The sequence below is a fragment of the Carcharodon carcharias genome, chromosome 28, assembly GCF_017639515.1.
Source record: "Carcharodon carcharias isolate sCarCar2 chromosome 28, sCarCar2.pri, whole genome shotgun sequence".
NCBI lineage: Eukaryota > Metazoa > Chordata > Chondrichthyes > Lamniformes > Lamnidae > Carcharodon > Carcharodon carcharias.
The window spans coordinates 21,691,606-21,715,475 of NC_054494.1; the positions used below are offsets into that span (position 1 = coordinate 21,691,606).

The window sequence follows — 23,870 nt, forward strand, 5'->3', positions numbered from 1 at the left end:
GTTGATATCTTATCCCCTTCTCTGGAGCCAGGTTTCATGTTGTTAATCACTAACAGTAGTAAACCTTAGGTCTGTAGCATTTCAAAGTAAAAGAAAGGACTTGGTGTTTTTCACAACCTCAGGATATCCCAAAGTGCTTTATAGCCAATGAGGAGATTTTGACGTGTAGTGAGTATTATAATGTAGGACATTCTGCAGCTAATGTGTGTGCAGAGCAAGGTCCCATAAACAGTAATGACCAGATGAACTGATTTAGTAATATTGGTTGAAGCATATAAACTGATTGGACACAGATGAACTCCCCTGGCTCTTCTTCAAAATAGTGCCATGGGGTTGTTCAAGTCCACCCAAGAGGGCAGATGAGGGCTTGGTTTCACATATCATATATACAAAAGTCCTCAAACTTTCATGATGATTGACACAAACTGTGGTTGTTCTGTTTTAAAGGGGTCTGCAGCTACTTGCATTGGGAAAAAGTGATAAGAATATAAGAAAAATGATCAGGAGTGAACAATACAGCCCCTCAAGCATGCTTCCGCCCATTTGATAAGATCATGGCTGATATTCAATCTAAACTTCACTTCCCTGCCTGATCCTCATATCTCTGGATTTCCTTAAAGTCCAAAAATCTCAGCCTCAAATATAACTAATAACTGAGCTCCCACAGCCCTTTGGGGTAGAGAATTCCAAAGATTCACAACCTTAAGTGAAGAAATTTTCACCCTAATCCTCAATGGCCAACCCCTCATCTTGAGACCATGTCCCCTAGTTCTAGACTCACCAGCCAAGGTGACAGCACCTCAGCATCCACCCTATCAAGTCCTCTGAATCCTGAATTGAACTAAACGGGTAGACAAGGTTCCGAGCAATATGGACAGGACAAAATATGCTGCAGTCTGGCCTAAATAGGTTCAATCAGTTATTCAAAATGCCTCATAACATTGTGTAGATGTGATAATTTCAACTTGTTTGTGCCATGTGCAAATTTTGTTTTATTTAGTAATTTTTGAAAGTCTCCAGCAAAATGGGGACCAATTATTTTAAGTATGGTACCCTGAAACTTATTCAGAGAAACCTTTACATTTCTCTATTGCAGCCAGGTGGTTCGCCAAGCATATCAAATCACAATTGTAATTGCTTTGATAAAAATGTTAGGCTAGTTTACAGTTGGAGAGGATGTAGAACCATCAAGATTTACTTTATATTCCTACCACAGATTTGAAGTCTCCAAATTAAATAATACGCTTACCTACAAATACCTACTGGCTTATAATATTTGGCTTAAGGCTGTCTTGTCACATTCTGCTTCATTGAGAAACTACAAAAATAAACACCTAATATTGTAACTCTTTCGAGTACAAACACGTTTCCATCTGTTCCTATTCAGATGAAGTTACATTGTTTCATAGTTTGCCATTGTGAGATTTGAACTCTTGATCTTGGGGTTGCAAGCCCAGTACCATATGAAGGCAGTGATAACACAATCTGATTAAAGACTAATTGTTCTAGTCACTTGATTGTAACAGTTGTCAGGTGACTGCCACAGGAACCTTAAACATAGAAATTTGCAACATATGCAAGTTGCAATATGTGGAGGTTGTGTGCACCTAACCATGAATTACATGATAAATAATGTTCAAGAAAAGCATCCATCTTAGTAGGCTTCTGACAGCTTCCCTATTTAAACTTGAATTACCTGTTTAGTTAAATAATTATCCTGCCTTTCCCTAGCTAACAAATTGCCTTTATTATTCGCACCGGATGCCTTCGACAGAACTTGATCACCTTTCAAAAACGTTGCTTTCTCTTCCCAATCAATTCCACCTTTCTCCCTTCTACCATTTTAGCTGGTCTAGGATGTGTAAATTGGAAAGATTGGAAAAGGGGAAATTTGTATTAAATAGCTAAAAATTAGAGCATAAAAGCAAAATCATTTATTTATGCTTAAATACAGTCTATGTTATAATTAGAAACCAGTGATTTAATGAGACAAAAAGCTATTGAATTGATAGTCAATGTCTATTAATTGAAAACAGGTGCTCATTAGGTTTTGCAACATTTATTTTCTAAGCTTTCACAAGCTTGCTCTGGATTGCTGCTTGATCTAGTTAATCTAGAGTTGATACCTTCCAACAGAGAACCAATCTACCACCTGAATTGTTATTAACTACGATTATATTGCGCAGTGTTATCACAATCAATTAAGCGCCTGGAATTTTGTAGCCAGTGACAAAGCAATGGCATGTGCAGCTGACCTTGACAAAAGCTGTCCACAAAGATCTAGCGATCTCAGGGATCGCCAGGCATCCAGCAATGATATCATCAAACAAAATAATCAACCAATCACATGGAAGAGTTCTCGGACAGCAAACCAGGAAGTAAAATGTACTGATTGTTCTTCACTTCTAATTAATTTTGCAGAGAGCAAAATAAAGCTTGGAACATACACATTAGAATCTGAAATATAAACACACTAATGTTAAAAAAACTATGGAATTGTCATAATGGAAAAATTTGACCGTACATAAAATGAAAAATTAGTATTCCAGGGTTAGAGAGGTTCTTCAGAAGTAGTTGTGATTTAGTATGCTGTTAAAAGCCCAGTTATATCTTATTAACCATACTTAACGTTTTCAGGGAAAAAAGAAAGAGTGCGGGAGCAGGCATGCCACCATTTTATGTGGTGTGATGTCTGCCAGCAAGCACTATGCGCTCCCTGTGCGGGCGGGGTGGGGGATTCTCTCAGTCGGGAGTGCACGAAAGAACGCACTAATCTCCCTGAGGCTAAGTGCTGCCTCAGGGAGATCGGCTCCAAATTAAAATTTGCAATATAAATGATAGAAAAATTTCCTTAACCTGTCCCCTCATGTGACATGTCCATAACTTTAACTGAAACCTTTATTAAAATTTTAAATACCCTCATGAAACCTTATCCTGCCCTGGATGAGGCTTCATGATATTTCTGAAGCCCACCAGGGCTCCCGACCTGCCCTTAAGGTTGGATGGGCAGGTCCATTAATGATTTTAATTAGTTTCTCAATGGCCTCAATGGGCCATTGACAGGTTGGTGGGTGGCTGCACCCCCGCCAACCTGAAAATGGAGATGATGCGGGGTGATGTTGGGAGTTCCACCTGATGTCATCCTGTGTCATTTTACGTGTCAGCGAGCGGGCCCCGCCCCTGCTCGCTGACTGGAAGATCCTGCTCCAGGAGTTTCTACAGTGATACTAAAGCATAAAGGAGGAACTTTTCATCAGTTCAGTGCTGTTCCATCGGCAGAGGCTTCAACAGTGCACCCTATGGAAAAGGATAGAATTACTGACAGCAGCTTCAGGATTTCGATGTTTTACTGTATCTGTGGATACGAGGGGTCGCTGGCAGTTTTGGAGGGGTAATGATGATGAATGTGAACGGTTTCATTGTCATAATAATCGCAAAGTCTGGGCCACTATATGCAGGAGCAGAATTAATTTTTTAAAAATTCAAGGAAATTGGAAAAGAATAGTAAGCTTAGTACCATAAGATCACAAACAGGATTGTAAAAATGTCACTAAAAGGGTTTAAGTAAGATTTAAAGAATGAATCTAGACATTTTATCCATTCATATGGTGATACATTTATAACAGACTATTCATGTGGATAATCTGGGAGTTATTCATAACTGGGCTAGGTTCGAAAAGGTAAGTAAATCCCCTCATCATTACATTTTGTTGAGGCCTCCTGCAAGTTGGAACATTTTTGAATAAATTGCATATAGTTATGCAATGCAATTATGAACAAAAGGATACTTTTTTAGTACATTCTAATACACTAGGCAACATTTCAACACAAGATGAAAAAAAGAGAAAAAGTGGATTTTGGTCTGTGAAAACATGCATAAATGCTCACTCAATTAAGGTAATTACTGCCAACAGATGCTGACAGTTGTACTTCGCCTATACTGCATATTTACAATTTTTATTCCCTTCTATATCTCCTTAACACCACCTCTGACACAAACAAAGGAGTTGTCCTGAGACTGATTGAATCCATCCTTTCTGAACTAACCCAGGACCAGAGCAAATCATCTTTCTCATAATTAAACACAAGATGAATTAAATGGTTCACTTTGAAATTCTGTAATACACAAATACAAAAATAGTTCCACTATACCCAGTACTGAAAAATGATAGGATAATAAGCATTTAATTGTGAATCTTATTTGCATACCTCTGATTCAAATAAAAAGAAAATTGAACAAGTATTCTATACTTCATCATCAATCTTGGTCTAGGTGTGGAGCAAACACTTAATAACTGGGTTGTAGATTTTTGATTAAAGTCAGTCACCATGGTGTTCCTTTCGGTTCACTTCAAAGTTGACAACAGCAGTTGTTTTGGATTCAAGTACAATAGCCAACAGTCACTACAACACCCAAACCCATTTACATGAATCTAATATTTCATCACCTTTCCCTGACAGTGCTTTTATAAACTAATTTCCAAGTAATAACTTATTCTGGAATAGGCACAAATAATGGGTATGCACAAATTGAATCTACAGGTGTAGCTGTATCAATATTTGCAGACATAAAATCTATCATTTTCCACAAGAAAATCAGATGATTAGATTTGAAACTATCCTCCATAACATATTGACCTCTGGAAAACACAAGCAGGTACTTTTGTTGACCAAACTCAAGTGCTAGTGAATAAAACTATCCTTCAAAAGTTATTACTCTGATTATGTCCATTTATTTCTTTTCACCGAAACTCCCAGTTAGCTTATTTTTTTTCCTTACATTCATATAAACACAAATTAGGTAATCCTTCACAATGCTTAATCTACTCTCCCTAATTATCCTTAGATGATGGTCTGCTCTGTTTCATTTGTGTCTCCTCCTCCTCCATTACGATTTTGAAACCCCTCCCACTGCCTTCTGAAGAAGTCATACAGACTCAAAACGTTAACTGTTTCTCTATCCACAAATGCTGTTAGACCTGCTGAATTTTTCCAGCATTTTTAGTTTTTGTTTCAGATTTCCAACATCCACAGTATTTTGCTTTTATCCTATTTATCCTGTTTATTTGTATATAAGTATCACCTCAACTCAGGTGAAGGACCACCCCCATCTATACTGTTTGCCTCACCCAAGAATATGAATAGTTTCTACTAAAACCATACTAAATTTACACAAAAGGAAAAATGCATTTTAAAGTATTTCAACAGAACTATTATATTAAGTTATGTGATTTACTGGATTTCCAGCTAATTGGTTTATTCACTAATTTTAATCATTTTGCGAATTAATCATTCAGGGTTGGTCCAAGATGGATATCAGGATTAAAGGCAACAAAGGTGGTGGGCTCTGGGATTGCTATGTGAAATGTAGTAGTTGGGGGAATCATACCCTAGGAGACAGTGGGGACCAAGTCTGAGAATAATAAGTGCTAGTGAAGTTTGCTAGCATGAGAACACAAGGTGGCTTAGGCATTTTAAACTGTGGCAAGAATTTTTCAGATGGTAGTGTTTCCCTCCTGGCCACCCGAAGAATCAATGGAGAATGTATTGAACCAATACTGGTTGTTAATTAGCTGGAGATGGGGCTTCTGCCCCTCACTCAGTAGGAAGTCAGAGAGCTGCTCAGACTAGATTGGCTGGCAATGCCAGAAGCTGCAGAGGACAGGACTGGGACTACAAGTAGTTGCCAGAATCTAAAGTCTGGGAATCCAGGACCAGGTAAGTGTGGGAGTTGGTGGGAGGGGGGGGGGGCGGTCTCAGGATGGGTAGGAGAGGTGAAGCCAGCAGGGTGGGCAGTGGGGATGTGGGGGTGTTGGTGAAGAGGCTGGGGATGTGGTATTGTTTGGGGGAGGGGGGGCGAGGGTGGGGAGCATCCAATGTCAAAAGCAGCCTGTTGATGTAGGCACCACCCCTTCCTGCCCAAAGCCTGGGCAGAGTCACTTTCCAGATTTCCCACTGCTGCTGGATTCCTCTCACCAGCCTGAAAATTGGGTGGGAAACAGTCCTTAAGTGATTGGGACGGGCAGGAGGACAGTGGGAAGGCCATTCAAGGAATTTTATAGGTCCCACCCACTTGCAAACCCAATCGGTGAGTTGGGGGGGGGGGAAACGACATAAAATTCTGCCCTCAGGAAACAACACAGCAGTCAAAAGAAAGGAAAATATGTCTGGTTGATTTGATTTGATTGGTTTGTTTTACTGTAATTGCTGGTTCATGATTGATAGCTATGGAAAAATGAGTAATTGGTTGGTTTTTGTCGACTGATGCTTCATGATAGCTTTCCTTGTGTGTCCACTGGATTGTAATTGTTAGGTTTTCCTAACTGATGAACAAATTAATGTAGTTAACTTAAGTGACTAATTATTTGGGATTAACATTAACATGATGCTTTTAAACGTAACATATATTATAGAATGGTACTAATAGTCCCACTCCTCAATCTTATCCCTGTAGCTTTGCAATTTTTTTTTCTCTTCAGATGATTCCCTTTTGAAAGCCTCAATTGAATCTGCTTCAACCACACTCTCAGGCAGTGCATTCTAGATCCCAACTACCTGTTTCATTAAAAAAGTCCTCATGTTTCCATTGCTTCTTTCGCCAATCACCTTAAATCAGTGTCCTCTGGTTACAATTTCCATTGTACTATGTTTACACTAGTTTACTATACTAGTTTAAAAACTTACAATTATAGAGCAATTTTTCACTCACTACGCGCTGTTCTGTTACTGCATAATTAGCAATGACAGAACTTTTTTTTGGGTTAGCTGCGTTAGCTAGAGAACCGCTATTCTATGTGTCAATATTTATAGCTGATTTCCAGGTAACCCCAAACCTCAGTTCCTTCCCGGAGTAATATTCAGACCATAAGACCAGAAGATGTAGGAGAAGTAGACCATTTGGCCCATTGAGTCTGCTCCACCATTCAATGAGATCTTGGCTGATCTGATAATCCTCAACTCCACTTTCCTGCCTTTTCCCCAGAACCCTTGATTCCCCTACTGATTAAAAATCTGGCTACCTCAGCCTTGAATATACTTAACGACCCAGCCTCTACAGCCCTCTGTAGTAAAGATTTCCACAGATTCACTACCAGCAGAGAAATTATTCCTCCTCATCTCTCCCTTAAATGGCGACCCCTTACACTGAGATTATGCCCTCTGGTCCTAGATTCTCCCACAAAGGGAAACAACCTCTCAGCATCTACCCTGTCAAGCCCCCTAAGGTTGTCTCTCATTCTACTAAACTCCATTGAGTACAGGCCCAACCTACTCAGCCTCTCCTCATAAAAAAAATCCCTCCATACCCGGGATCAACTTAGTGAACCTTCTCTGGACTGCCTCCAAAGCCAGTATATCTTTCCTTAGATAAGGGGACTAAAACTGTTCACAGTATTCTAGGTGTAGTCTAATTAATGCCTTGTATAGTTTTAGCAAGACATCGCTGTTGTTATCCTCCATTCCCTTTGAAATAAAGGCCAACATTCCATTTGCCTTCCCTATTACCTGCTGAACTTGTATGTTAGCCTTTTGTGATTCATTTGCAGAATATAGCAAAAAGGGTTGAAAAAAACTAAATTATAGGGGAATACAGCAAAATGAGCATGTTAAAAACAACTGTTTTATAATACAGGGTCAAATGTCATCAATATCAATGACACAGAACATAGAATCTCATTGAATATTTTGACTAACATCACAGGGATCTAACCCTTTGCTCTTTTCATGCTAATGTAAAATCAGTAAGGAACAAAAGGCTGTTTCTCTCTACACTTTACAGCTGGAGCACTTACCTTGGAAAAGTACCCAACAAGATGACATCCTTTTTCATCATTTTTAGTCAACACATAGAAAAGAAATGGTTCAACGTCATAGTAAAGAGTCTTATGGTCCAGAAAAAGCTTGGCTAATAGGCAGAGGTTTTGGCAATAGATCTTGCTGATATTTCCATCAACCTGTGAATAGAATTAAAAGTGTAATAAACACATTCTCTTTCATTTGCAATACAAAGAAGCTAAATCTTGTTTAAATGTAAATAAGTAAAACCCACAATGGATATACACCATGACATCAGTTACTCTGATAAAAACAAAGTTGCTACAGGTTAGAATCATTACCATATAATTATCTTTACTGGTCCACAAGCAAGTATTGCTTCTCAATTCAACGTGTCAAAAACTGTTTTTGATGTTTTTTCACTTATAGTCTACTTAGAAGGGACAGTTGTGTACAAACTACAAAATTTGAAATTTTGGGCAGCATAAACATACATCGTACACAAAGTCAAAAGAGTACAAAACAGAGTATTCAATGATCTCAATCATCGGACAGAAAGACCCAATTATAGCTTTTTAATGGATGCAACATATCAATCTTGGGGCACCTGTGCATTACAAGCAGCGTTGGTGCATTGTGAACCCATGCTAAATGTTGTGGAGTAAGCCTGGAGTAATGGCCTGTTGTAACTCTAAAGCAAAGAGAGATAAAACTCCCTTCTTTGGGATATCTCGTTCAGCTTCTCTTCAGAGTCAACTAGTCAAATTCACACTGCCATTTTTTAAGACTTTGAATCAATACTAATGTACTAGTATAAACATGGTCTTACTGAAGGGATCAAATTAAGTGACCTTAAATTGAAATAAAAACTTCAGTAGCCATACATTATGAAACTGTAGGTGAATTATTTGAGTTTATTTCAATTTTATTTTGATTAACTCTAAAATTTCAAATGGAATTTTGCTGTCTATTAATAAAAATATATCTGCTTCTCATAGGTGAAGTGAACTAGTAAAGAAATGGATTGTGTTATATGGATTTACTGAATTAGTGACAACCAAAATGCTATTCATACAGACATATAACTACCCAGCAGCATCTTGTTTGAATTTGATATTAGAACAGTTTGTAATATAAACCTAAATCACAAATGGGAATTGTATGCAGTTTACTAATTGATTGGAGCAAGACTTGTAACTTAAGATCCACCCTACCTCAAACACAGACAGGTCATTTTTTCGGTATATTTCATTAGCAGGTGGGTGGTACCAGCCACATTTCTTTGTATGCCTCTGCAAAATGTTCCGACTCTTCATGTACTTCAGGCAAAATTCACATAGGTAAAGCTTTGGTAGCCTGCAAAAAAGTTTTCAAGTAGTATTTACATCTGCCTTACTGATCACTAAACCGGGAAAAATCACTGGTCAATATGGTAACTCAGATGGTGAGGAGTGAGCAGACTGCAAACAGTTTATAAATTAGTATCCATTTTAGTATTTGAATAACAAGACATGTATTAATTCTGATGTAGTTTCAACTTATTCTCATTGTTCTGTAATGGCCCCAAGCCAAAATATGGTTTGACAAGTAGAAACAATCATAACGTACTACAGCTGACTGACCAAAGTAACATCTTACATTTGGCAGTGTCTTCATATCTTAGTCAAGTAATTGAAAATTGAAATTGTATCAGAAGAATTTTATGATGGACTTGTGGAGATTGGCTTTTGAAGATTCTAGAATTGTTGTTCCATGGCTCCTATAAGCAGCATTTGGAGACAAGGCAGCACATTACTCACTAATATGCTTGTCTTTTTTGAGTAGTAGCACTGGCAGACTGTTCTATCAAGATCAGTACATCTCATGACATGGGTAGAGAGAGAAAAGGGGTGAGAACAACTTCTTCTGTATATAATTCCAAATCTGGATATCATGGTTATTCCCAGATGCCTGAAGCCACATTTCAACTTTGCAAAGAAATGTGTGGCGCTATCCTGAACACATGCCATGTGCTTAATTTTGGAATTGTTTATTTAGCTATATGTAGCTAGAAGACAGCAGTGTACAGTAAGATTTTGAATATTGAAGCTAATGAAATATAATGTACAGCTGAAAGAAAGACACGTCAAAGCTTTTTGTTTTGCACCCATCAGGACACTACGGAAGAATACCAATATAAAGGGGAAAACAACAATTCATACTGTATTTGAAGAGAGTGCTGATTCCTTGGCAAGTGGACTCATGATTGGTAGAAGCGTTGCCATGGAGAATGCACCAGTGATGGTGACTAACAGTTAACTGCCAAGCATTGTTTAAAATTTAAACCAGTCAGCTTGATCCTGATTGGTCAAGCCATTGCCCTGAGGAATGAACCAGCAAATGGCTGTCACTTATTTTGTTTAGCTGGAAAAGGTGCAATGTGTGTAAATGCTCTTAAATAAAAGCAAAATACTGCAGATGCTGGAAATCTGAAATAAAAACAGAAAATGCTGGAAAACTCAGCAGGTCTGAAAGCACTGGTGAAGAAAGAAACGGAGTTAACGTTTCGCGTCTATATGACACTTCAGAGCTAAAGAGAGGTAGAAATGTGATGAAATTTATACTGTTTAAGGGGGTGGAGCAGGTGAAACTGGAAAGGCGGGCAGCGATAGGCATATCTTCCTGATATGTTCTGTTTGCAAAGAACAGGGCCCCTGTGTATTAATATATGTAGCTTCCAGTACACACATTGTGAGTCTGACTGACAATCTTAAATCGGTTGCCAGCTCAAATCTTAGCACTCTGAGGATTATTTAGCAAATATTGTCCAATCGCAGAATCACATCTAATGTTGGACACTGTTTTGAATTTTGTAAGCACTGGCTGGTTAGGTACAATCTATATCTTGCCCATTGCAAACAGTGGCTAGGACATGATGTTTGGTACAACCCACCAGTCTTTGGGAAGTATGGCCTACATACCTAGCATTACATTGGCACTGAAATTCATATACTACATTACTCATCTATGTGATGAGCAGAATGTCTTTTTGACTTGACAGCAGCATCCTGTCAGTGGGGAATACCACTCGTGTTGCTACTGCTTAATAGCAGCGAGAATCAGCCAGCTTCAACTGTTGCTCCAATTTTTGAGATACTTATCCCTTCCAAATAATCTCATAAATTAGTCACTTTTTTGGGGCCAAAAGTGATGGCCTTAGGTGCGTTCATGAGTTTACGTGATACACAGCGCAAAACGATCTGATCAGGGTAGCCATCATCCCACAGGATGCCTTTGATGTGGCCTATTACAGCATCAACTTGCATGATGAACAAATGGATCTGGCCCTATTTACAAGGTTGCCGATAAGACCAATCTTATAGTGTGTGGAGCTGTAGGAATCCCAAGACGTATATTGACCAGTGCAGGTAGGCTTATGGTAGACCATGGTAGAGAACCCCTGGCAGATTTTACAACTATCACTTCAAGGAAGGGGAGTTCATTTGACTGCTCCATTTCAAAGGTGAATTTGAGCACAGGATGGAGCCCATTAAGACATGTAAGGAAATTATTACATGCAGCTGCAGATTTAAATATAGCAAAAGTATCAGCTACTTATCGGAAATATGTGAGGGATAGGAAGTTAGGTGTTATTCCATCGAAGGTACATTTCTCATGGAACCAACAAAGATGTTTGCAAGAGGTGGGCCGGGGGGATCCCTTGACAGCATTTGGGCATACATGGTCTCATTAAAACTGAACCCAACTGCATGAGTTGCCGAGCTCATAAGCTCAATGAATACTGATTCACACAATGGTGTTGGATCTAGATCACCATGATATGTTGCTGAGCGCACATATCTATGGCTTCCTTAAGTGGAATATTTGTGAATAGGCTAGCAATGTCAATTGAGCACATGCACACAGCATTGTTATCAATATGCAAGTCATGTATGGCCAGATGCTTAGCAGTTAACAGTTAGTCAACGTCACTAGTGCGAAGTGTCCTGATGATTGCAAGATGAAAAGCTTTGACATGTCCCTTTTTTTCAGCAATAATGTACAGCCTTTTGATAGATTTAATATATTGATATTTTATTGTTAGTCCACCAAACTAATTGGGCTTAAATCCTGTTTTGGGCACTTCCCATTTGGCTTTACTAATGCATAAAACTGATTTACATAAAACTATTTCAGCACATTTATTAAGTGAACATAATGCAAGACAATCACACTTCAGTAAAATGAACTGAATATTATTACAACTAAAATTAAGGGCACTGCGCAATGAAATACTGGCATTATTTAAAGAATGTGCAACTAATATAATACATTAGAAAGACATACAGTGCACGTTATTAGGTACTCGCCTTCAGTTGAGAAAACAAAGTTGTATTAATAACAAAACTTCATCAATACACATATGAAACATCCCACAGGTTCAAAAACAGAATATATTGCATGGTATATTACCTCGCATATTCCTGTGGATATGGTGAAGAATACCAAGTATGGACTTCATATTTCCCAAATTCAATTACAGATGGGTACCGACCATGTGGGTCAACAGTAGTAATAATTCCTGTTTTCTGTTGAGTAAATCAGCAAGATTAAAGAAAATAAATTAGTTGTAAAAATATCCAGAATAAGCCAACTTACACTCAAAGATTTTCGATTTTCATAAATATTCATATTTGGGGGAGAAAACCTTATTCAACAAATTCAAATACAGCTATCGCTCTTCTCCAAAATGCTAATTTTCCTATATACTTAACTCAAGATTAGCAATTTATACATTCTATTTTTAATATCAGACTATGTCTTTATACAAATACTGGTTTAAAAACTTAATTTCAGAATGCAAATTTGAGATGAAAATGTATTTTTTAAATTAAAAAGAAAGCATTTTCCTTGATCAATGGTCATAAATTCTAGATAACTTGTAAAGATGGTTGTGGCTTCTCAGTGGTATTGGTCTTGCACGAATAAATTAAATACTGAAAACTTAATTTCGGAACATCACTTAAAACAGCGTTTCCCCATCAGCAAGAAAAAAAAATGATCACAATATATCTAAATAAGTACTTGCTTTCCTTTTGTTCTGCAAATAGGTTACACAGCCCATTGTATTGATTTAAGTTATATTTCAGCAAAGTAAAGACAATGAGATACCATGATCTATCCTGTTTTTATTGCAGTACATAGTTTCTAAATTAGTACAATGAAGAAATATTGAAGATTGGAAGTGAGAACTACTTTTTGGTCTATTCTCAACAGTTGCACCACAGGGGTAAAGACACACTGTTACAATGTTATGTTCCAAAAATGATTACAGTCGTTTTGCTGAGGAATTAAGCCATTATGGTAACAGCTTGGCATCTGGGACCAACAACAAAAACAACAGCAGTATCAAATATTACTGAGGATTTTAACACAGTATCACATTGTGTGAAGAGTGTAAAAAAAGGTTATGAAAATGTTGCCACCAGCATAGATACTTTAGATATAGGTGTTAGGAAAATTAACTACAATCTTGTGGATGACAATGAAAACATGTGCATTTTAGACTGTGGAGAACACTTTTCTGCAAGCTGATTTAGATGGACTGAGAAATGTTTAACTCTGGCAAATGACATTTAATCTGGATAAGTACAGGGTTAAACATTTGGACAGGACCAACACCAACGATACTTACATTTTACACAGAACAGAATTCAAATCAGTTGAGAGAGAAAAGGATCTTGGCGTTATAATTCTCCAAAGATTCATGACCAATTTCAATTAGACCATTAGGTTTTATGAACAGGGCTACTGAATATAAAACACAACATGCCATTTTGTCTTTGTGCAAGACCATGGATTTTAAATTTCTTTTTTTGTGTATCTCAGATAATAATGTGGTTGCTTGTGAGGAGGGAGTGTCTAACCACACTGCTTCAGACATCATGACTGTGTGGGGCAGGCTTGATGGACTAAATGGTCTTTTGCTGCCAGTTATTTTCATATGTTTGTATCACCGAGTTTTGGAAGCAGTCAAATATGACAACTTTAGTTTTTAAAATGATCAATTGGAGAAAGTTCAGTCTCATCTACAATTTGATGTCACACGAGCACGTTGTTAGAATCATAGAAAATAAAGCATATAAATTTAAAATTTAGGCCAATACAAAATCTTCCAAAGTGTTCATAACGTTCAACACAATGCACAGCACAGTCCTCAGTTCCCAGTCAATTTGACTGAAAAATCTAATGCAAGAATGCAATATTCCATCCATCTACTTCTCATTGCTGAGTCAGCATACAAGTTCCGATTCTAATTTCTTCATTTTCTCTTTCATTTTCTAAACCACATTATCAGCATTAGTAAGTGATTCAGTAGAATCATTTGACATTCAATGGCATTATCGTCACTGAATTCCCCATTATCAATATCCTGGGGTCATAGCATTAACCAGAAACTGAACTGGCCTAGCCATATGCTGTGGCTACAAGAGCAGGTCAGAGGCTAGGAATCCTGCAGCGACTAGCTCACCTCCCGACTCCCGAAACCCTGTCCACCACTGACAAGGCACAAGTCAGAAGTGTGATGGAATGCTCTCCACTTGGCTGGATGAGTGCAATTCCAACACTCAAGAAGCTTGACACCATCCAGGACAAAGCAGCCTGCTTGATTGGCACCCCATCCATGAAACATTCACTCCCTCCACGACTGCTGAATGGTGGCAGCCACGTATAGCATCTACAAGATGCACTGCAGCAACTCACCAAGGCTCCTTAAGCAGCACCTTCCAAACCCATGACTGCTGCCATCTCGAAGGACAAGGGCAGCAGATACATGGGAACACCATTACCTGGAAGTCCCCTACAAGCCACTCATCATCCTGACCTGGAAATGTATCGCTGTTCCTTCACTGTTGCTGGGTCAAAATCCTGCAACTCCCTCCCTAACAGCACTGTGGGTGTACCTATAACACAGGGACTGCAGCAGTTCAAAAAGGCAGCTCACCACCATTAACTTCTCAAAGGCAATTAGGAATGGGCAATAAATGCTGGCCTAGCCAGCAACACCCACATCCCATAAATTAATTTTAAAAAGACTACTTATTTTAAAAATGTTTAATGAACAACACAAAATTGAAGATAATCCTTATGCATGTTCATATATTTTGCAAGATTTGCAAACATTTTTGATATAGCAATTTCCTCAGTTTTGAGCACGATCTTTTCCTACTTCTTCAGAACAACTTAAATATTGTAATTATTCTGAAATAACTTCTGAATAATTTATGTTCTAAACCAACTGAAAGCAACAAATAGCATGAGTTGAAAAATTCATACTGGATAAACAGTAAATCTCATTATAGTGTAGAAACAAAGTACATTAACACACTTAACGATGCAACTTATTAATGATATTTCATTATATAAAGTTATTTACAAAAAACAGAATTGAGCTGTCATCCAGTCAGAGAAACCCAAAAGAAAGTTACAATTTTAAATATAACAAGCAATATTCTCAACTGGTGCTGCAAATACATTCAACACAATGAATGTAATAAAGTTAAACAATGACACAAATCCATCTGTATTAAGTTGTGTGTGAAAAAAGTTGATTTCTATGCAGTCATTTTAGATTTAATTGATGGTGGAGCAGGCAAAACAATTTGATCAATTCATAATCCTGACTTTTATACATTTAGCAATTTAATGGTCATATTTCAATTCTGTCACGAATTCAACCTTAATAGTTACAAGCTCGTTCCATATTGAACACTGTTGTGCCAACATTAAAGAAACTGATATTTTTAAACAATTAATAGAATAAATTGATTTGGCCACGAAACCTGAATGTTCCAGGCATTGGAAACAAGTACAACATTTATTGAGATGAAGTGGGCGTCACCATGTTATGCTCCATATACCATGGATGGGTATGTTATGCATGCTGTAAATCTTTAGGGCTCTCTATCTTTCTGCAGAATGTACCGTGATTACCCGTTCCCACATCTTTCTCGTGCGTATCTTCAATCCATTCAACGAGAGGTCAGACAGTTTAAGAACATGATCAGGATCTTTTACTTGCAGTGTTTAAATAAAATAATAAGCTAATAAGTGCTTGGGAAAATGAGATTGCTAGCACCAGACAATAAAATAAAATTAGCATGTGCAAGCCACTAAGTTGCTAGAACTCTCCATTTCTAGGAGTTAGTAAAATGTTATTTTGTACATAGAGTCATGTATTTTTCTGGTATTTTCTATGCTACAGCATAGAAACAGATCATTCAGCCCAACAGCTGTCAGGTACTGATAAGTAAAACATGCATTTGTGGGTTGAAAAATTGAGGCTGGCTACTAATGCAAGTATTGCATCTCATTCCTGAAAAGGGGGTCAACTTATACGTCGAGTATATATAAGAACATGATTTTTGGGGTGGGGAAAAAGGTGTTTATGCTCACATAAGCCTCTGCCTACCCAGTTTCCTTTAACCCCATCAACATATTCTTCTAATCCGTTCTCCCATGTGTTTATCCAGCTTCCCCTTAATTGTATCTACCATAGGTTGTGGCATACAAGTCGACCCAATGTGGAAGGCAACCCTTTTTTCCCCACCCCAAAAATCATGTTCTTATATATACTCAACGTATAAGTTGACCCCCTTTTCAGGAATGAGATGCAATACTTGCATTAGTAGCCAGCCTCAATTTTTCAACCCACAAATGCATGTTTTACTTATCAGTACCTGACAACTAGGTACAAGGGATCAAGCAGACAGTTTGAGCTATGTTGCAAAGATGCACAGAGGTTTAAGACACACTCACACACAGCAGACCTGCATGGTGAATGACAAGGATGGCGACTACCCATCCCAGCGGTTCACTTTTATACACGGTGTAAGTTAACCTCCATTTGAGGAGGGATTTTGGGGCTTCAAAGGTCGACTTATATGCCAACATCTATGGTATGTTAGTAACCTGAATTACTCTTTGTGGTAGCAAGTTCAGCATTCTAACCACTCTCCAGGTAAAGCTGTTCCTCCTGAGCCCCTGTTGGAATTGTTAAAAGGCTTGCTTAAATTTACAGCCTCTTGTTCTGGTCCACTCATAAATGGAAATTACTTCTCAACTTCAACCCTACCACACCCTTTCACAATCTTTAAGTCCTCTATCAGGTCATCCCTCATTCCTCTCTTCTTTTCAAGAGAACAGTCCCAACCTCCAATCTTTTTCCACCAGGTAAAATCTTTCATATCTGCTAAATTCCTAGTAAATCATTTTTACATCTTCTCCAATGCTTCTATATCCTTTTTACACAACAGAGCTCAGAACTGTTCACAATACTTCAAATGTGGCCTAACCAAGGTTTAATACAAGTTTAATGTAACTTATCTGCTTTTCAATTCAGTCTTTTAGAAATGAGTCCCATTCGGCCCATCAAGTCTGCACTGGCTCTCTGAAAGAGCATTCTACCTAGTCCCACTCCCCTGCCTTATACCCGTAACCTTGCACATTCTCTCTTTTCAGATAGCATTCCAATTCTCTTTGGAATACCTCGATTGAACCCACCTCCACCACCCTCTTAGGAATTTTATTCCAGACTCCAACCACCCTCTGGGTGAAAAATTATTTCCTCACACACTTTCATTCCTTTTGTGAATTATTTTGAATCTGTGCCCTCTAGTTCTTGACGTACCCTTGAGTGGGAACAATTTCTCACTATTTACCCTGTCCATACCCCTCAGGATCTTGAATACCTCTATCAAATCTCTGCTCAGCCTTTTTACCAAGGAAAACAGTCCTAACCTCTCCAATCTATCCTCATAGCTATAGCTCTTTATCCCGGGAATCATTCTTGTGAATCTTCTCTGTACTCTCTCCAATGCCTTCACATCCTTCCTCAAGTTTGGCACCCAGAACTCGTCGCAGTACGCGAGATGAGTCCTAGTGTCTGATACAAGTTCAACATGACCTCCTTACTCTTAATACCATGAGACATAGGAGCAGAGGTAGGCCATTCGGCCCATCGAGTCTGCTCCGCCATTCAATGAGATCACGGCTGATCTGATAACCCTCAACTCCACTTTCCTGCCTTTTCCCCCATAACCCTCGATTCTCTTAATAAGATTTTTGTACTCAATATCCCTGCTAATAAAGCCTAAGATACTATATACTTTATTAACTGCTTTCTCAACATGACCTGCCATCTTCAATGACTTATGAACATATACACCAAGGTCGCTCTGTTCCTGTACCTCCTTTAGAATTTCTCCCTTTGTTTTATACTGTCTCACCATACTCTTCCTGCCAAAATGAATCACCTCACACTTTTCTGCATTGAGCTTCATCTGACACTTGTCTGCCCAAACTGCCATCATGTCGATGTCCTTTTGAAGTTCAAGACTATCCTCATTGCAGTTGACGTTTCCTTTCTTTGTATCATCTGCAAATTTTAAAATCATGCCCCGAGCACCACAGTCTAGGTCATTAATATATATCAGGAAGAGCAAGGGTCCCAACACTGACCCCTGGGGAATGCCACTACAAACCTGCTTCCAATCTGAAAAAACAAACATTTATCACTACTCTGTTTCCTGTCACTCAGCTAATTTCTTATCCAAGTGCCTGCTTTTTTCCTATGAGCTAGAATTTTGGTCACAAGTCTATTATTTCAAAGTGTTCCATCTTCACTGGACTAAGGAGACAACTTTTCTGCATGAAATTCACTCTTATGGAAGATTGAGAATTCATGGTGAATAGTGGCTGAATTGTCAATATTGTTGTGTTTTTCCTGAGCCAATGTCCATCTCAAAAGCATCCTAAAATTAGACAAATAACTTTTTATGGATTTAATGATTAGCATTTTATACCGTTAGGCCAGTTACTACTCGCTGAGATGCCAAATGAATTGGCTTTGGGTTCAGGTGCTTTACATTCAACACAGCATCACTCACATATCAAGATATGAAAAATAAATTATAACCTAGCTGATGACCTTTCTGGAGAAGAAAGAATGGGCAGTAAACGAAACGGAAGGCAGCAATTTTTAAAGTATACCCTCTACAGTATAGCCCATTATCATTCACCATTAATAGAGTTTTCTTGGGGATACAGATTGTGGTCAAGTACAATTCTGCTGCTGTTGAATGCCCACAGCGCCTCATGGATGCCCAGTTTTGAGTTGCTAGATCTGTTCAAAATCTATCCTATTTAGTACGGTGGTAGTGCCACACAACATGGTGGTGGGTATCCTCAATGTAAAGACAGGACTTCGTCTCCATAAGGACTGTGCGGTGGTCACTCCTACGGATACCATCATGGACAGATGCATCTGCAGCAGGCAGGTTGGTGAGGATTAGGTCATGTATGTTTTTCCTTCTTTTTGGTTCCCTCACCACCTGCCACAAACCCAGTTATGTCCTTTAGGACTCGGCCAGCTCGGTCAGTAGTGGTGTGACCAAGCTACTCTTGGTGATGGACATGGAAGTCTCCCACCCAAAGTACATTCTGCAGCCTTGCCACCCTCAGTGCTTCCTCAAGTGGTGTTCCTGGAGGAGTGCTGATTCATCAGCAGGGGGGGGAGGGCATGATACCTGGTAATCAGCAGGAAGTTTCCTTGCCCATTTTTGATCTAATGCTATAAGGCTTCATGGGGTTCGGAGTCGATGTCGAGGACTCTCAGGACGACTCCCTCCTCTCTGTATACCACTGTGGTGCCATCGCTGCTGGGTCTGTCCTGCTGATGGGACAGGACATAGCCAGGGATGGTGATGGTGGTGTCTGGGACATGGTCTGTAAGGTATGATTCCGTGAGTATAACTATGTCAGGCTGTTGCTTGTCTAGTCTGTGGGACAACTCTCCCAATTTTGGCACTAGCCCCCAGAAGTTAGTCAAGAGGACTTTGCAGGTTTGACAGGACTGAGTTTGCCTTTGTCTTTTCTGGTGCCTAGGTCGATGCCGGGTGGTCCATCCAGTTCCATTCCTTTTCGACTTTTCAGTGGTTTGATACAACTGCGTGGCTTGCTTGGCCATTTCAGAGGGCATTTAAAAGTCAACCACATTGTTGTACAGGGTATTGGTGGGACCACATCTGGAGTAGTGTACACTATTGGTCTCCTTATTTAAGGAAAGATGTAAATGCATTAGAAGCAATTCAGAGAAGGTTTACTAAACTAATACCAAGAATGGGCAAGTTGTCTTATGAGGAAAGATTGGACATGCTAGGCTTGTATCCATTGGAGTTTAGAAGAATAAGAGGTGACTTGATTCAAACTTTTAAGATCCTGAGGAGTCTTGACAGAGTGGATGTGGAAAGGTTTCCTTTTGTGGGAGAATCTAGAATTGGGGGTCACTGTTTAAAAATAAGGGGTCACTAATTTAAGACAGATGAGGAGAAATGTTTTCTCTGAGGGTCATGAATATTTGGAACTCTTTTCCTCAAAAGATGGTGGAAGCAAAGTCTTTGAATATTTTTAAGGGAATGCTCAATAGGTTCTTGATTAACAAGGGCTAAAAGTTATCGGGGTAGGCAGGAATGTAGGATTGAGGTTACAATTAGATCTGCCATGATCTTATTGAATGGCAGAGCAGGCTCAAGGGGCCGAATTACCTACTCCTGCTCCTAATTCGTATGTTTGTATGTACACTAATTGCCCTTGAAGTGAGTGGCTTGCTGGGCCAGTTCAGAGGGCAGTTAAGAGTCAACCACATTCCTGTGGGTTTGGAGTCACATGTAGGCGAGACCAGGTAAGTATAGCAGATTTCCTTCCCTAAAGGGCTAAGTGAACCAGATGGGTTTTTACAACAGACTAGCTTTCAGTGCCAGATTTATTAAATGAATTTAAATTCCACCAGCTGCTGTGGTGGGATTTGAACCTGTGTGCCCCAGAGCACTGACTTGGACCTCTGGATTACTATGTCAGTGACATTACCACAACACCACCATTTCCCAGCTATACTAAATTTTAAGTGTCTCATAACCTTCCTGTGAGACCACAAAAATTAAAGGCCATCATCAAGTTCAGAGCTTCAGCTACTTTTTGCTGGATCTCCCAAAGATAACTACTACCCCTACATTTCAGAGAAACATGTCTTGAATGTAGTCATCCAAGAAAAGTGACATTCTAAGAAGGCTTGTGTTTCTCCAGGCTCACTAGGACCACTTCCAATGGAAGCTAGTTTACATATCTGAAGAATAGTCTTCCCAGATACCTCCCAGACTGGCCTGCATAAGCCAATCTAATGAAGGGTAAATGGGCCAAGTATTGAAGCAATAATAGGCAATTATTAGGCAAAGATTTTGGCAAATACCTTGAATGTTAAGGATAAGCTAAAGGACTTATTTTTGGTACTTCTTTGCCAATTTAAAGTATACAAATCTTATTGCTTAGCTCTGGCACCACCGCTGAGACCTTTAGGTAAAATGTCAGGGAAATCACAATGAATTTCAGCTAAGGAAGGTTATTCAAGTTTTTGTTTCCAGCAGAGTTTTCAATTCTCTAGTCTTAAGGACCGTGAAAAATGAATAAAACTTGCATATCCCCTCAACTCTTGGCACCTCTTTAACCTGGGAGTACAACACATTGTTGTGAAGAGAGCTGCACAATCTGACTGATGATGCTTCTGATCTGTGAGAAAACTTCATGTAACGTTATTCTGTAAGAAAGGACTTTCCCTGAAATGAACCAGTGCCCAGGTGCTTAGGCTGCCTGATTTCAAGATAAGTGTAAGTCCTTTGAAGTTAGAAAACTAGCATAACTTAGTATGGTTATAAGCATAAGTAGAGGGCACACTATTGTAGCTGATTTTGAGATCAGGACCGGGAAATGAGAAAAAATTGAAGTCTGCAGTGAATGAGGAAAAGCCTCAGGAAAATAAAATGGCCCATTTAAGTGAAAATAAGGTTTTCTGCACTAAAGGACAACTCAAAGGCAGTAACTATCAATGCTACTTTGCATTTCAGTAATTCAAGAGCAGCATTAACTTGATCCTAATTAATAGCTATTCATTTATATTTTATTCTCCAGATCCGCCCCATTTGTACAGCTAACAAATGTTTATTTTCTAGGCAGACAATTCACATGACAATACCAATCCTTCAAATGCTTATGTGATTGACAAATTAATGTTAACATTCAGCATAAATTTAAGAATTACTCAGTTATTCCACCAACATAATGGAAGAGTTTGACTGCTGACTGGAAGAAACAAAACAATAACCTCAGAAGGGTCAGCTGACATTCAAAATCAAATATTGTTAGCTTATTAAAAAAAGGGAAATGTACACAAAAATAGAAGATTTTGCTGTTATTATGCCTTGAAATTTTATGTGGCAAAATAGGTAAAAATTCTTAGACAAACCCTTACAGGAGTAGTAAGCTTACAAGCTCGCGAGCAGAAAAGACTATTCTCAGACTGTCAGTTTCAATTACAAAAACAAGACCGTAAGGCTTGCTGCAACCACAGGGATTTATAGATAATAACTTCAAATTATTCCATCATTATATCATATATTTGCTTGGCATATAGTAACAGAACTTGGCTTCAGCATTAGTCTAGAAGGGAGCTCATATCATGAAGCAGAAATCAATTGGATTAAAAGATCAGCACGCTGAATTATACATTGCTATTCTTGGCAGAAAATTACTGGATGTTTTACCAGGAAACACATAACACCAAAGTTTCCTTCTTGGGCGCAACCGTTGGATCCATTTTGCTGATGTCAAATTATCCTCCTGGACTCATTAGACAGGGTCCAAGCCTAAAATGATTGCAAGTCAGTGTAAGTAATTGGAACCCAAGGAAAGCAACAAACCGACAGAGTAATTTTTAAACTTGAAGAAATATAAGTATCAACTCATTGAACCTGCAACTGGGGAACCTTTTCAAATTTTAATATGACTCATATTTCTACCACAAAAATCACTCAACAAAGCAGAAAATACACAGCAAAAAACCATGAGGATGTCCCTTTTCATGAACAGTCAAAAAATTTGTATTTAAACACAGAAGAATGACTTTCTTTCCTGCTATTGAGAGCCTTCCACACAATTGGAGGATACTTACATCTGGGAGTTGAGGGATGGCTAGCTTTTGCACAGAAATTCTTTTGGACAAAGATTTGACAGACGCAAAAAAAATTAAGGTGACTTGGGAGATATTGCAGTTATTCTGTAATTCAACAACTTCTGAAACACCCAGAATTCCACAATTTTTTAAGCCACATGGTCGGTTTCTATTTATGTTCCATGTCTCTCTAGTGCACATGCAGATGAAACTCCAGGCCGTATTATAGGGCTTCTTGGCAGTCCATATGCAGAACTACAAGAACCAAACAATATTAAAGTAGCACAACCATCAACAACTTTGAATTTCAAATGGCTCTACCATTGTAACATTAGATAAGTTCTTGACACAGGGCAGAATTTTGCCCTTAATGGACAGGCGGGCTCCACCAGCTCGGTGGCGGGCGGGCAGCTGATTGCTGCCACCGAAACTGGCCCCACTGCCATTTTGAGTGGGCGGGCCACCGAACGGGAAGCGCTATGCACTTCCTAGGTGGAGGGGGGTGGGTGGGGAGGAGGGATTCCGTACTGTCAAAGTGCGCTCTTTCATGCATGCGTGTGAAAGAGCACACAGCTCCTTGAGACTAAGTGCTGTCTCAGAGAGAGCACAGAAAATTTTAGAAACTTAAAAAATAGAAAAATAAAAAAATAATTAACATTTCCCCTCATGTGACAATGTCACACGAGATGGGACATGTTAATAAATATCACATAAAGTTTATTAAAGTTTTTTAAAACAGACATGAGACCTCATCCCGCTAGTGGATGAGGTTTCATGTTTTTTCAGAAGCCCGCTGGGACTCCTGGCCTGCCCGCCAGCCTTAAGGTTGGATGGGCAGGGCCTTTAATTGGCTTAATTATCCTGTCAATGGCCTCAATTGGCCATTGACAGGTTGGCGGACAGACAGCTGATTTCGCCGTCTGCCCGCCTTCCTGAGTATTTAAATGGGGAGGGATGATGTCGGGGGTTCCTCCCGACATCATCCCGCGTTGGCGAGCAGGCCCCGCCCCCAACGGAAAAATTCTGGCCACAGTATTCAAGGGTGAAAATTGACAAA

At 39.0% G+C, this 23,870-nt stretch overlaps 1 protein-coding gene across 2 annotated transcripts in view; it reads right to left on the reverse strand.

Annotated features, from left to right (window-relative positions):
• Nucleotides 1-23,870, reverse strand: part of kat6b (K(lysine) acetyltransferase 6B) — a 170,908-nt gene that overhangs the window by 34,281 nt on the left and 112,757 nt on the right. For both annotated transcript variants that reach the window (XM_041176216.1, XM_041176217.1), the window contains exons 9-11: nucleotides 12,226-12,341; nucleotides 8,988-9,129; nucleotides 7,791-7,952 (exon numbers count right to left, since the gene is read on the reverse strand). In XM_041176216.1, the coding sequence (XP_041032150.1) occupies nucleotides 7,791-7,952; nucleotides 8,988-9,129; nucleotides 12,226-12,341 (420 nt within the window). The remainder of the gene's footprint in view (nucleotides 1-7,790; nucleotides 7,953-8,987; nucleotides 9,130-12,225; nucleotides 12,342-23,870) is intronic.